The sequence below is a fragment of the Choloepus didactylus genome, chromosome 4 (assembly GCF_015220235.1).
Source record: "Choloepus didactylus isolate mChoDid1 chromosome 4, mChoDid1.pri, whole genome shotgun sequence".
In the NCBI taxonomy this organism is placed as follows: Eukaryota; Metazoa; Chordata; class Mammalia; order Pilosa; family Megalonychidae; genus Choloepus; species Choloepus didactylus.
The window spans coordinates 102,180,085-102,195,870 of NC_051310.1; the positions used below are offsets into that span (position 1 = coordinate 102,180,085).

A 15,786-nucleotide genomic window follows, 5' to 3' on the forward strand; every position below is an offset into this window, starting at 1 on the left:
ACTTTTATAAAGCATATACCGAGAGACGAATTATGCCATTGTGAAAACAGAACTCCTTGTGAGAGCAGTCCTTAGTTGTGATATTTCAAACCACTGCTTTTATTTTCATATAAATACTATTGTGACTCCTTTATAAGTTAGCAGTCAACTCTGCCAGAAGTGTAAAGAACTATTTTCATCAACGTGTGCTAAGCGCGTTCACCAGACCAGATCCATTCAGAAGTCTTAAGCTAGGCCCACATAAAAAAGTTTTACTACAACACAGCCACACCCATAGGGTTATATATTACCCATGGCTACTTTTGTATAACAAAGGCAGAGTTGAGTGTTTGTGACAGAGACTATATGGTCCACAAAGCCTAAAATGTTTAATATCTGGCCCTTAACAGTAAAAGTTTACCAACCCCACGACTTGTTCAAAGTAAACTGTCTGGATAAAATTTCCTCACCATTATCTCCACTGTACATCTATCTATGAAATGAAGATGACAGAGTGCTTATAGAGCCTCTTAAACACAGTTAACTTTTTAATATTTACACTACTTGGAATTCATGTATAAGATACTTTCCTGAAATACTGAACAAAGCCGAGCTGACTCAGCTAAAATCTTCTCCTATTCAAAATGCAAAATGTCTACACCCTAGCACCACCCTAATTACTATTACTCAGCAGGAAGTATGGTATTGTCATAAAGAAGGTTGAGTAATGACAGAAGTCTATTTTATGTACCACTGTTTCTGCTAAAAGATTTTCAAGTGAAAAACAAAAATGGCTATCAGTAGTTAAAATAAACACACTTTCAAGTTTAGGAAATAAAAAACAAGTGATGTTACATTTTCAATAACACTGTTAATTTAACTAACTTAAAAATATAGAGCCATTTTTAAATTTTTGAGCAAAAAATCTAAGTGCTAAAACCCAGGTTAAAATGCTGTATACACATATATCCCAAAAATAACTGTGGAATAAAGGGCAAGTTATGTGGATGCTCAGGTTATTACCTTCACTGCCATTATTTTGTGTTACAATTTCAGTCTCCAAAATTACCGATGCAGACCTAGCTGTGGAGTCTTTTTTCTAACCCAGCACTCCCAAAGCCACTATCATAAGAAAGGCCATACTGGGGACCGGGTTCCAATGCTGCCTCAGTTGCAATGGAGGTGGGGGAAAAAAATCACTTTGTATGAAAACAATTTGCAGAAAACTCTGAGGCCTATCTTTAGGCCTCATCTTTAAAAGGAGGGAGGGGCAGTGGCATTGGTTTTTTCCTGGTTATAGCAGAAGTACTTAGATGCCATCTGCCTAAGCGCCTTTGGTCTTCTAAACCAGCTGCCTCCTGAAATCAATGACTAGAGATTAGTGAACAGCATTTAGAGTTTCCAAAGGGCTGGGTTTAAAGAAGTATATATGAAGGAGGAAGGAGTCTGGGTTTTGGAATGAGTCCATAAAGACCTAGCTTGAACTGTGACTCTGGGGCCTATTTCATGTGCGATCTTGGGCGAGTTATTAAATCTCTTTTTGTCTCAGTCTCTTTATAAAGATGATGATGGTAACTACTTTCATAAGATTATTATGAGGATTCAAGGAGATATCCTAGAAGAGCCTGACATATGGAATGTAAAAATAAATTCATTAATTAATAAATAGCAGCTAAACATATACAGAACTATAGGCCAGGGATATATTCCTTAGCAACTACTACTCATAAAACCTATTACACAGGTACTATTGCTATTCTTAAACAACTTGCCCAAGGTCACACCACTTGCAAGTAGCAGAGCCCAACGTGGCCCCAGGTAGTGTGTTTCCAGGGTCCATGCTCTTCACTACCTCATCATACTGCAGTTATCATTAGATGAACATCCCCAGTGCTTCTAAAACTGGCTCGATGAAAAACAGTGTTGAAACCCTTCTTATCAACAGTTGATTTTAATAGATTTCTGGTTTGCAAACAATCATCCTTTGGTGCTAAAATGCTGTTGGTAGCACAAAGCTAATAATACTATTGGTCATGAGTTCAGTATCTGTTTAGGTCACTTCTATCAGGGAAAAAAAAAAATTTTCCCAAACTACAGAACATTTAGTTTGACTTTGTCCACAACCATAAGAAAAGGGCTAGGTGAGTGAACAGAAAGAACTACAGATCAAATACCCTCTTTCCAAGAATACAACAGCTTAGAAGGGATTTTGGTGAGCATCATGAACTCAGAGACTCACACAATTGGCAGAGTCCTTGGTCCAATTCCCTTCAATTAGAGGACAGAAAGTGAAACCAAGTGTGGCTCTCCCCATGTCACACAGTTAGTTATCCATCATGTCAGACCTTGTATAGGAGGACCCTGCCACTATACCACACTTTCTAGATTCCTACTGAACTGCAACCTCAGCACCTCATTAATGTAAGACCTCAACTGAAAAGACACGCATTGGCTGATGCACAATAGAAATACATTAGAAATCAGCAGATGGGGAAGGAGTCTCTTACCAAAGATCATTAAACAATCTATTTGAACAAGTCACAGTAAACTTGTTAATTATGAAACACAACCACATAAACTAGAAATGTTCCTAATGCTTGTCTGAATTGTTTCTGTGTTCTCAAAGTAAAATAAGTCTCCAACAGAAGTTCTCTCTCCCTTCTATTCCCCACAAGAAAATTACCCTTAAGCCTTGATTACATTCCTGATAATCTTTTCTACAAAAACAGTTGTCTGCTTAAATTAAAATAAGAAATGATAAAATTTCTTCTTCCTGATAAAAATTCATCAACACACTTTTAAAATGGTGAATTATCAGACGCTTTACTATCCTCTCAGAAAATTGGATTTTCATTGCCCAAGTGTAAATGATTTAGTTCGATCCTAGAATAATTTTGTAGGGTAGGGATTTCCTCATAGTAAGTTACAAATATTTGTCTTCATACCTTTTGTTTAAGGGAAAACAGATGGAATTGTTCGAATCCCAAACAATCACATACGGGAAGTAATTTCATTACCTGTTAACAGCTGATGTTTTCAACTCCACTTACGCCAATCCTGACTAATGCATATGATATCCTCTTTTAGCAGAATTGAAACCTGTGACTCCAACAGGAAGCTAACTTCAGTAACATATTCTAGCAGCAAAATTAAGATTAAATAACTAAATTTAGCAAAAAAGAAAAGGCACTACCCAAAAAAATGTCTGACAAAAATGACACAGGGAGGCTTATGGGAATTCTCAAAGAAACAAGTAACAATTATCTTTTCCTCTATAGTCAAAAAAAAAAAAAAATCAACTAGTAATGCAGAAAAAGGGACAAAATATACATTGCAAAGTAAGAATTACCAGACTTGGCTAGATACAAGAATGGAGTCAATGTATCAAAACTTTTAGTTTTTATGTGGATGATGGCCTCCCCGACAAATCCGAAGCTAGAGAACTAGCTGACGGGGAAAGGGGATAAGGTCAGTTTTATCCAGTTGAGTTGAATATTAACAAGTGAGTATGTTTAGTATGTATTAAGTGCATGCAGCTAGATCATGGATAAACTGAAGATGCAAATTTTGAGCTTCTTGTAGGGATTTAAAACATATGAAAATATTAAATTACTCAGGTGGGCTTCTTAGGTAAAAGCTGAAGCCTCAGAGTGACAGATGTGACGTGGTAACAGGCAGCTAATGAAATTCATATCTGAACCCTTGGTGTATTATAAACACCTCTTCATATCGTTGCAGTAGTTATTCAGTGTTTACCTCCTTGATCCTTGCTTAAATATTCCAAATAAAATACAGAAATAAAATGCTAACATGCCCACAGACATAGGGGACTGGTGGTTTGATGGGCTGAGCCCTCTACCACAAGATTTGCCCTTGGGAAGACTGTTGCTGCAAAGGAGAGGCTAGGAGTCCCTGTAATTGTGCCTAAGAGCCTCCTCCTGAATGCCTCTTTGTTGCTCAGATGTGGCCCTCTCTCTCTACCTAAGCCAACTTGAAAGGTGAAATCACTGCCCTCCCCCCTACACGGGATCAGACACCCAGGGGAGTGAATCTCCCTGGCAACGTGGAATAGGACTCTCGGGGAGGAATGTAGACCTGGCATCGTGGGATGGAGAACATCTTCTTGACCAAAAGGGGGATGTGAAAGGAAATGAAATAAGCTTCAGTGGCAGAGAGATTCCAAAAGGAGCCGAGAGGTCACTCTGGTGGGCACTCTTACGCACAATATAGACAACCTTTTTTAGGTTCTAATGAATTGGGGTAGCTGGTGGTAGATACCTGAAACTATCAAACTACCACCCAGAACCCATGAATCTTGAAGACAACTGTATAAAAATGTAGCTTATGAGGGTTGACAATGGGATTGGGAAAGCCATAAGGACCACACTCCCCTTTGTCTAGTTTATGGATGGATGAATAGAAAAACAGGGGAAACAAACAAACAAACAAACAGACAAAGGCACCCAGTGTTCTTTTTTACTTTAATTGCTCTTTTTCACTTTAATTATTATTCTTGTTATTTTTGTGTGTGTGGTAATGAAGGTGTCAGGGATTGATTTTGGTGATGAATATATAACTATGTAATGGTACTGTGAACAATCAAATGTACAATTTGTTCTGTAAAAAAAAAAAAATACAGAAGCTTCACATTAGGGTCTCATTTCTAGAAAGATATAATACTATAGCAACAAACTCCAGAATACTTATCTGAATCTTCTCTCTCTACTTCAAAGAATGCTTACAATTAGCTTTCCCTGAACTTTATCTACATTAAGCCATCACTTAGCCCACATATCTTTAACACTTCATCTTGAGTATTTTTTCAGTTAATATTATAAAACATTTCTATTTTTATATTTTCCTTTCCACTGGATAATATTATCTTCCCTCTCTTTTAGAAATAGTTTCAAGTGTGAAATTTGAATCTCCAAGTTAAAACTTCACACTATGAAAAACAAAAGCATCCTCCATCAGACAGGCCTTCTATGAAATGCTTCCATAAAACAGATGCTTGAATGGTATTTACTATTATGTTTCCATCCTATCTTATAGTTCCAACCTATACTTGGTCCACATTTGTCAATTTAACTTTCTTCATACCTTCTTTCTACCTGTTTAACCTTCTTTTACCTGTTATCATTATTAGGTCATACAATTTATAAGCTTTATTAGGAAAAATTTTGACCCTAATCTCAGAATTCAGCTTTCTAATCTTGAGCAAAACACGAAAAAGTTTTGGAGTGAACCAACTCTGTGTATCACTAAATAGCCATGCTACCTTGTGTAAGTTAACCTTTCTGAGCCTCCGTTTTCCTCATTTGTAAATGGGAGATACCACCACCTACCTTGCAGGGATGTTTTTCAATTTAAAGGAAAGGAAATATAACCAATGTAGTATAATAAATGGTAAAAAGTTATTTAATAATTGGTGGCTATACATACAAGCCTGTGTTATCAAAGTAATTATCTCATAAGCCATTACAAAACTTTACTACCAAACCTATTAAATGCACAACACAATTCTGTCCTCAATTCAAAGACAGAGTACAAATGAGAGTACTACAATTTTACCGAAGTAGGCATCAAGGAGAAATTTGGGCTACAACATGTAGGCAGGAAGAAACTGGAATAAAAGAACAGGAAAGCCAAATCGCAAGGTTTGTTGTGTTCCAGTACCCCCTGCGCACCCCTAACGATAGTAAAATCTTGACTACAAAAGATTTCACTACATTTCAAGCAAGGAGCTGCTACATTTCATTTAATCTCACAGTTCCAAGCAGAAATGAAGATTAGTGTGAGTTGGCAAGAAATTTTTATTTGTTATTGCTGATTTAAAACATGGGATGATGATGATGATATGATGATGATGACATATGTATTAATTTACAACTAATATTTGAGACTTACTGCATGCCAGGCACTATGCTAAGTGTTTTGCATTCATTTTAATCTTCACAACAACCCTATGAGGTAGATATTTTTACCCCATCTGACAAATGAAAAAAACTTCAGCTTCACACAACTAGGATTCAAACCCAAGTAATAGTGATAATTTCAAACATCCAACAACACTGCAACAAGTTATGTGCTGACAGTAAGATACTTAATATTTCCCAGTGAGAGCTATTTGGGTATCTGTGTGGGAAGTACAGCATCATATTCACTCAACTGTGTAAGCAAAAGCAGAAGGGAGGTAAAAGAAGAAAGGGTTGCGGTGCACGCGCGGTCATGGCGCAGGGGCAACGCAAGTTCCAGGCGCAGAAGCCCGCAAAGAGCAAGGCGGCGGCGGCTGCCTCGGAGCGGAACCGGGGCCCGAGGAAGGGCGGCCGTCTCATCGCCCCCAAAAAGGCGCGCGTGGTGCAGCAGCGGAAGCTCAAGAAGGACCTGGAGGTCGGGATCCGGAAGAAGATCGAACATGATGTGGTGATGAAAGCTAGCAACAGTCTGCCCAAGAAGCTATCCCTGCTGAAGGCCCCGGCGGCCAAGAAGAAGGGGACAGCCTCCTCCAGCAAGGCGCCGTCTTAGGCCAGGACTAGTTTTGTGCAGGTGACCACATGAGCTACACTGTGGGTGGAGGATCTCTGCTCCCACAACTGAGTGGCACCTGGAACCACGGATGGGGCCCAGCCATGAGCAGAGGACCAGCATATCTGGAGTGTGGCTGGCTTCCTGGGAGCCCAGAACCAGTGATGCCAGGAGAATGCTTTCGCCAGGTTCCTGTGTCTCCCCCTTCCTTCCGCCGGCCCCATCTGCACTGGTTTAACCCCGAGCAATAAAAGCTGGCTTTGCTGGCAAAAAAAAAAAAAAAGAAGAAAGGGTTACATCCCAGAATAGCAATTCTGGAATTTTCAAATATTAAAAATCCTGACTGACAAATTGAGCATGGAGATAGTCAGAGCTCTCCAGAGCAAAGGTTCTCTACCTGTTTTCCACCTGACACATAGTGATGGATGAGGCATTAGAAGCTGAGGCTATGTGCCATCAAAGGCTCAACACACCTCCATGGGCAGAGCAGGCCTATGTGAAATTCCTGGAACGTTGGCTACACCTCTGTGCCTTCTCAGCCTTCCCAGGATGAGTAAAAGAGGCATGAATTTTCTCTGTATCAGATAAGTAAATATTAATATTTATTGAGCACTTAATATGTACCAGGCATATTCCAAGCCCTGTAACTGTATCAGTCCTCAAACAACATGAGTTAGATACTATTTTATTCCCATTTTACAGATGAGGTAACTGAGACACAAAATAAGTAATTTACTGAAGATCTCACATAAAGGAAATGGCAGTGCCAAGATTCCAACATGGGAAGTCTGGTTTCAGATTCCCAGCTCTTAAACGTGACAATAAACTGCCTCTCAGCTCTCCCTGGGATATGAGCTAGTGGAGTAGACAGATGCCCTGGGGGATCCTAGGAACTTCTTGCATGGTGCCACAGCCAAAAATAAATAAATAAACAAGAACTTCTGCCTAGACAGGGTAAGCCCAGTAGGCTCCCTGGGCCTACTGTGAGGGTGGACCTGTGAGGGTTCACGGCCATGAACCTTACTCCCCTCACCAGGATTTTAGTTTAATATCACAGGGACCTTTTATCCCAGCCCCACAGGCCCAAAGAAAGTACAAGACTTCATTTAGGGTCTCTCTCTTTATCCAAGTAAGCCATGCAGTAGCAATCTTCTTAGTGATCCCAGGAAATGATACTGGTTATGTGGTGTTATGGCTGGGTTGCATGGATCCTACATAGCTTCACATGAAGAAAAGGAATACAACCTGTTACTCTGAAACAGTATCTGTACTTTAAAGATTCACTCAGTCTTCTGGGTAGAGTTGTTCATACATCATTCATTCACCAATATTTACTGTAAGGCTGATATATGCCAGGCACTATTCTAAGTGTTGGAACACAGCTGTGAACAAGAGGTCCTACACCCATGGAGCTTACATTCTAGGGGAACAGAAATATGGGTTGTCTATAAAGATCAGCACCAAGTGCAAGAGAAAAAGGTGCTGGTATCATCCTAAATTCAAGGTAAAAAAAAAAAAAAGTGAGGAAAAGGGGCACTGTATACTCTGAAGGCACTAATTCTGGAATCTTTTCAACTACAACTTGAGAATTCTGGGCCAAACTATTGCACTGCTGCAAAAGCTGCTACCAGCTTGAAATGAAAAGCAATGTGGTTGGATGACACTGTTTCTGGCTCAGGCTAAGATAACGGTGCCCAACTGTGAGAATCCAAAGGGAGAATGAAAAGGACAAAGATACAGAAGTTTAGAGTATTCACCATTTTTAGACAGCCCCCCTACTCCCAACAAAGGAAAAGAAACCACTAACAGAGAGCTGTAAATTCCACCACTTCTTGCCATTGTTAGTGTTCAAAATGAGAGAGGAGAGGAGAGAACAAACAACAACATGGGAGAAGAGTTTTTTCCAACAAGTGACAGCTGAAGTCAGAGACGGTTCAGTCTTTTGCCCTGACAGAGCAGTCTACAGACCGAGAAAATGAAAGGGGAGGGGGAGAACATCACATACACCAATAACTGGGAATTCACCTGTAGGTTTCCAAAAATGATAATGCCAAAATGTGAAGCATGATGAAACAATAGCATTACTTTAAACTCTTGGCCTACAGACTATCTCAATCTCAGAATGGTCAAATTATCACCAAAGCACAAAATTACACCCATATGAGTGCACTTGCCACATAACACTGACATTCTTTTACACACTTCTGTATTCCCCTTTGGGCACTGAGACACAGGAGGGCCAGACTGTGGTTCATTCATTTTTATACTTCCAACAAACAGCATCAAGCCTGTCACAAAGTAGGCATGCAGAAAATGCAGAGGAACTGCTTAAAAATGCATATCTAGCCATCAGGGAAAAAAAGGAGATCAAAAAGAGAAGAAACTTTGAGAAACAGCAAAAACAACAAGTTCCCTCTTCTATGCCTTTAATTGTGGCCAATCATTTCATTCAATCCATAGATCTGTCACCTGGTCATATGGTCTACAGAGCCAGTGTATATACTTCTCTTCTAATATATCTGTGCTAATTTCCTCTTACTAACAATTTTAATATTTACTGTAATGTGGAAAAAAAGAGAAAAAATCAAGTTTAATTTGATTAATTTTCTGTCACCAAATATTCAAAGAAGCTCAACCACTTTGGGTAGGGGTGAAAGTGAAGGAACATAACGAAGACAGAAAACTGTGCCAAGTTACTTCCAGAGGTTATCATTTTGATAATGGTATCTTAGTACACTGACAACATTTACCTGCTTCCCAAGTTCCTGACTTACTCCCCCAGGAAATAGTAAAGCAGGCTGTCACACTGCATTCACTATTTTATGAGACTGACTGACTTCATTCAGAGTGGATCAAAAGTGATCCACTTTGTCATAAAACATACCCTAAGAAATGGGAAATAACCAAATTTTCAATTGCTACAGATGACTCAGTGAGTGGGAAGGTACAGAAATTTATAGCTGATGCTAGAATAAACTAAAGTTTTCATGAAGATCACTTTGAAATGCTGTTCTGGGTGGTTATTATTTGCTCTTGCAAAATGATTTTGTTTTACTTTCACACTCAACACTTAGGAAATGCTGCATCAATTGCAGAGGAAAAAGATGGAATTTCTCTCATTACTATAGAAACAAGAAGGCCATTCTTATTTAGGGTCTTTTCTGATTAACAGACCACATTCCAGAAAAGCGTTGTTATTCTGCCTCCACAAGTTTGGCCTCCAATGAGTTTATATCTGTGTCTCAAATACTACTTATTTGTTAGCTGACAAAGATTGAGTCCGGTCAAAACAGTCAAGTCTCTCTCAATAACCAAGAAAAAAAATTAACTGTTGACTCTAAACAGAGGAAATGACATTTATTTTAAGTGTCAACCATCATTTAAAATAAGATAAATATAATATTTTCAGAAATATATTTATTTACAGCCAATAACTGATAAAACATCAACAGTAAATAAAAATATAACCACCACAGACAATATGACATTGATTCTATGAGCAAAAATTTATCAAGGAGTTCTCACATTCCAGCTAAAATAAGTAAAAAGAAATAGAACAAACAAAATATGTAAAAAATAATAATAGCTATCCCTTGTAACACCCATAGTTTAGAAAGTTTTTTTAATATATATTCAGCCTCTGAAATCAATATCTATGGGTATTGATACCCAATATCTATGGATATCTATGAATAAGACATGTCCCTTTAGTCTCCCCTTATCATGTGATAATCAAAATCATATAAGAAAAAAGGGCAAGATTATCTCTATTTTACTCAATAAAATAAAGCTTTAAAATGTTAAGGAATTCTTTCACATGAGCACAAACTGATTTAAAAGCAAAGCTTGTTCAATACTCTTCTATTATCTATTCAGTTTATATTACTAACCTTGGGGAACTTTCTGATTATGCCAATTAAAATCTTTAATTCATTTTAAAAAGAACAGAATGATTTTAGTTGCAACTGTTTCTTAAGAGTAATGCTAAGAATTATGACACGTGTGTATATATAATTTATATATGCATATGTAACACATGTGCAAGTGCTTGGTACTCACTTCATGAAGATATTCTCTTCACGGAAGGATAACATTTATCTGTTCTCAGGTCTTAAATCACAGGGAATTTGCAAACTCTTAGTTACCCAAAATCCTTGAAATATGGAATTGATCTTATTAACCGATTATTCTGAGAGTTAAAAGTGATATATCCAGTAGACCTTTAGACAACTGCAAATTTAACACTGCTGTATGACATGAAGACTCATAAATAAAGGAATACGTGATTTTACAGAGACAAATGTTTCAAATCTCATTATACACCAGAATGATTGCTGAGCATCCACAGAACTTGGCTTTGCTGTTTTCTTCTCATATACCCCTTCAAGTACCTGCAAAGTGCTATTTTATAGCATCTTATAGGGAAAACTATATGTTCTCGGACTGTATTCAAACTAACCGAACACTTGAAGTGTGGCTGGTATAAACTGAGATGTACTATAAAATGAAAATATAAACCCCATTCAAAAACTTAGTAAGAAAAAAAATGCAAAAATTTCAATTTTTATATTGGTTACAGGTTGCAATGATAATATTTTAGTTATAAGGATTAAATAAGATACATTATTAAAATTAATTTCACTTGTTTCTTTTAAATTTTTTAAATGTAGCTACTAACAAATTTGAAATTACGTATGTGGCTCACATTATTTCTATTGCACAGCACTGCTCTAAGACATGCTAAAGAGATTTAAGACATATTCTTTAAGACTATCAAGGGTCTATTCTATTAACATATCCTACATGACTGCCAGTTTTTAATATATCAGGAAGTAATCATGGGGGGAGAAGGGAGATGCAGGATTTTTTAATGCTATCGGGAAAATATCCGTGACATTATCAAAAAGCAGATCTGCTTCAAACACACATTAAACAATTCAAATTTAGTTCAGCAATATGAAAGAGAGAAAAATACCAATTTGACTAAATGAAAAACATCTCCTGAAGCATGAATTTGCTCTCCCCTTAGCCAGTGTCAGCTCCTGTCTGCAAGCCTCTCATGGCATGATCAGCTTACGACAGCCACCATAACTGAAAAAATAAATGTGACTGTTCTCATTTTTTTGCTTTAAAACCTGAATCCCATGTTTTTGCTACTATATACAGTATGATGACAAATAGGCATTTTGAAATGTATGTACACACAAAAAGACAGAAAAAGGCACCAAATTATTAGCACTGGTTATCTATAGATGGTACAATAGATTTTTCTCCTTTTTGCTTATTTTATATTACTCCAATCTTTCTACAATAAAAGTCAATTTTTACATAATAATAAACTCCAGATCTGCAGCTGAAAAGGACAAATTGAACTATAATTCACTGTGTACAGCAGGACTCAATTTCCTAGTCAGACGGCCAGTCCATGAAAACCCAGACCACACAGACCCACAGAAGATAAGAGAATCAGCACTCAGGTAGTTCCAAAGCCCAGTAGTTAACCTTTTACAAAAGAATACAAAATATCTCCTTCTCTAGATGACACAATATTTTGGTAGACATTTGGAATGCAAAACTGACAACAGAATTACAAGTCGCATTTATAATCGGATTCAAATTTTATTTGTATATGTTTAATAAAAAACATGTGAAATAAAGTCTGCCAATAATAAAAGAACTACAAAATTCAGCTCTCTAAATTAGGAACCACTGTATTTACAAATCATTTGTGTTGCTAATGGTGTGATTTATTATCATTCCACAAGCCACATTTGTTTGGAAAAGAGTAAAAAGAAACAATTTAGAATTGCTCTTACACTACATAGAAGACAAAAGGTTATCGAATGACAGGTTTCTCCTCTCTCCCTCTCATCACTCTTAGATTATACTAACTACCTCACTGAATTGGGAAAACCAACAAGCTCTTTTAATGTCAGGACCAATAGTTGAATTAAGATTCAGCAGTTTACTTGAAATATTTAGCTGTGAGGTTCAACACTGTTGATGCAGCCAGTTTCCAAAAAGCAAATGCTGAAAAATAGGTTAAGGATACTACTGCAAAAAATAATTTTTCAAGTCAGAGAGAGAACTGGCATTAGGAAAATACTTTCTATTGCGCTCCAATGCCTTAAAATCATCTTTCACACAAACTCCCACAATTACACCTGCTTCATACCCAAATAAAATCCATAATAAGGTTACACACCTGGGAACAAGGCAGTTTCTTAGCATTTGAAATATTCAACTCATTATTCCAAAAACTTAAGAGGTATACCTTGGGGCCTACCCTTGTAATAAAAAAAAGTAACTGGCATCAAACTGCCACATGGTCTGGCAATCCCACTACTAAGTATATACCCAGAAGAATTGAAAGCAGGGATGTGAACAGACACTTGCACACTGGTGTTCCTTGGGGCATTATTCACAACTGCTAGAAGATGGAAGTAATTCAAGTGTCCATCAGCTAATGAATGGATAAACAAAATGTGGTATACACATACAATGGAATATTATTCAGCTGTAAGAAGGAATGAAGTCCTGTTGCATGTGACAGCATCGATAATCCTTGAGAACATTATGTTGAGTGAAATAAGTCAGGCACAAAAGGACAAATATGGTATGGTCTCACTAATACGAATTAAACACAATGACCAAACTCACAGAGTTTATACCTAAACTTACCAGAAGATTGAAAGAGGATAGAGAATGGGGAGCTGATGCTTAATTTAGGCAGAATTTTTAAATAAGGGTGATTGTAAATGTTTGGAAATGGATAGAAGTGACAGTAGCATATTAAGTGTGTAAATAACAACACTGACTCATGTGAGATAGCGGTTGAAAGGGGAAGTTTAGGGTTATGTATATCACTAGAAGGAATGCTAGAGGATGAAACAAGGAACTATATAACATAGTGAACCCTACTGTGGATGATGAAGTTGGTTGATAGTGCAAATACAGGAATATACTTCCATGGATTAGAACATGTATGTCACAACCACAAAGTACTGGTAATAGGGTGGTATATGGGAAAAAAATGCACCTAATGCAAACTATGGACTATAGTTAACAGTAATATCTTAACGTTCTTCTATTAATTGTAACAAAGGTACCACACCAAAGCTAAGCATCATTAATGGGGGTGGGGGGTATAAGAGCATGGGGTTTTTCTTTTTGGAGCTATGAAAATGTTCTAAAATTGATTGTGGCAAAGTAAGCACGGCTCTGTGGTTATACTGAGAGCCACTGAATGTACACTTTGGATGGACTGTATGATATGTGAATAAAACTGTGTCTAAAAAAATTTTTTTAAATAATAAACAAAAAAAATAACTGAATCTACTTTGAAAATTAAGGGGGGACCCTAACTTTAAACTAAACAATAAAAAGTACTTCTGTCATACCAAGAATTTATGAGTAAACATAGTTGTCCTGCCCCTCTACTACCATTGGAACCAAACATGCTCAGGGAGGTGGAAGTAGAGGAGCAAGAAGAAAACTTATCTCCAAGAACTAAAGAAGGGAAGAGTCTACATAATGTGGATGTAGAAAGCTAAATTGAGAAAACTAAAATCTTCTACCATCCTTTATTTTATTTAATAAACACATGATACTTTCTATGCCCCAGACATTATTCTAGCATTTTTCAAATATTAGCTTAGAACATCTCTCTGAGGTGGGTACTATCATTATGACCATTTTACAGACAAGGAAACGGAAGCACAGGAAAATAAAAGTAATTTTTCCAAGATCACACAGCTAGTAATTACAAAGATGAAACTCAATCCCAGGCTGTCTGGATCCATAATCCATGCTTTTAATATGTTATATTGACTCTCAAAAAGAAATACCCTCTTGAAGCCTGGTGTCTGGCTTATAATTTAAGTATTTAATAAAAATCTGCTAAATGAATGAGAGAAAAAAAATGGAGATAGTGAAATGCAGAAAACCAATTATTTATAGTCACAAAACATCACTATGAGGATACTGGTATGCTTCCAATCAGTCTTTTTTCTTGTTCACATAGGCGTTTTTAAATTCCCTTTACATAATTACCACTCAGCACACATGACTTTCTAGAAAATGAAAACCTTTAATTTTAAGATTAAAATTAAAATTAAAATTAAGATTGTCTCCCAGCAATTTTAGAATAGTTAAAATTAATCAAACACTTCTTGTATGCCAAACACTTACCTGTTTATGTGTTTGACATATACTCTCATTTTACATCACAACCCCATAAAATAAGTACTAGTATTATCCCCATTTTACAAATGAGGAAACAAGCACAATTAAGGTCACACTGCTAGTAAGTTAGCTGAGCCAGGATTTGAAACCAGTTTGACTACTGAACTAGAATTTTGACCACTCCTGGAGGGTTGACTTATGAGCTACTTGAAAGACAGTGATCGCATTTTTACAGTGTTACATTATTTGTTTGGCTTAGCCTAAAATGAGGATGTTACCACAGAGATTTATTTTATTTTGTCCTAACTCTGATTTAGACAGATTTTAGATCCTTTTCTTGAACAAGCTAAATAACTGTTCATATCTTACTTTACAAGGGTCAGGTGTCTTATGTAATTAATGGCTTCCTGCCACAAACATGCTAATAAGACATAGTCTTTGCATACAAGGTTGAGGCTCTTTCCACTCAGCATACAAATAATGCTCAATTTTCTCCAACTAGTAAATACAACACACTGGTACACATAAACGAATATCAGCTTTGCCAACCATTCAGTGGTAGAACTGAGAATGGAATTCTAAAATTCTCTGCCCCCAATGCTAAAAATAAAAATAAACCCTTTCTTTTTCTTACAGTTCCTAAAGAGTGATCAACAGTTAATTACTAGACAGGTGCTATTTGCCTGCTTCATGTCTACCATCTTTTAGCAGTTGGCAAAGAAAGCCTACCCATCTTTAGTACAAAGGAGTTGAAATGAAAATGTTTTCCTAAAACCTTAGTTTACTGGACTGTGTTTTAAATTACTTTTAAAGTAATTGCATTTTGTGTTTGATTTTATAGCCAATGGTAAATATGAATCTCTAAGATCATCCATCATCTGTGAAAGAAGCAGTCTAAAAATTAAGGATTGGCCCAGAAGATGGTAAAGTCACCTCTGTTTGATTTTTTACATGGAAACATTTGATTTTAAACAGTCTTGAGTCAAATCGCACTGATTATAAAAAGGTGGCAGAGAGCCAAAAGATAAAAAATCTAGTGCAGGAGAAACCCTCCTGCCCAGTTCACTGAAGAGTGGCTTAATTGATAGCCAATGGCTA

The 15,786-nt window shown here is 37.0% G+C and overlaps 1 protein-coding gene across 1 annotated transcript; it reads left to right on the plus strand.

Annotated features, from left to right (window-relative positions):
- The first annotated feature begins 6,198 nt into the window (after nt 1–6,198).
- LOC119531750 (leydig cell tumor 10 kDa protein homolog) lies at nt 6,199–6,782 on the plus strand. Its single transcript, XM_037833337.1, has one exon. It carries the CDS (start codon nt 6,208–6,210, stop codon nt 6,502–6,504), a length of 297 nt encoding a protein of 98 aa, XP_037689265.1. The 5' UTR covers nt 6,199–6,207; the 3' UTR covers nt 6,505–6,782.
- The last annotated feature ends 9,004 nt before the right edge of the window (nt 6,783–15,786 follow it).

Coding starts and splice junctions, on each gene's coding strand:
- LOC119531750 (XM_037833337.1), top strand. CDS start 6,208: ATGGCGCAGGGGCAACGCAAGTTCCAGGCGCAGAAGCCCGCAAAGAGC.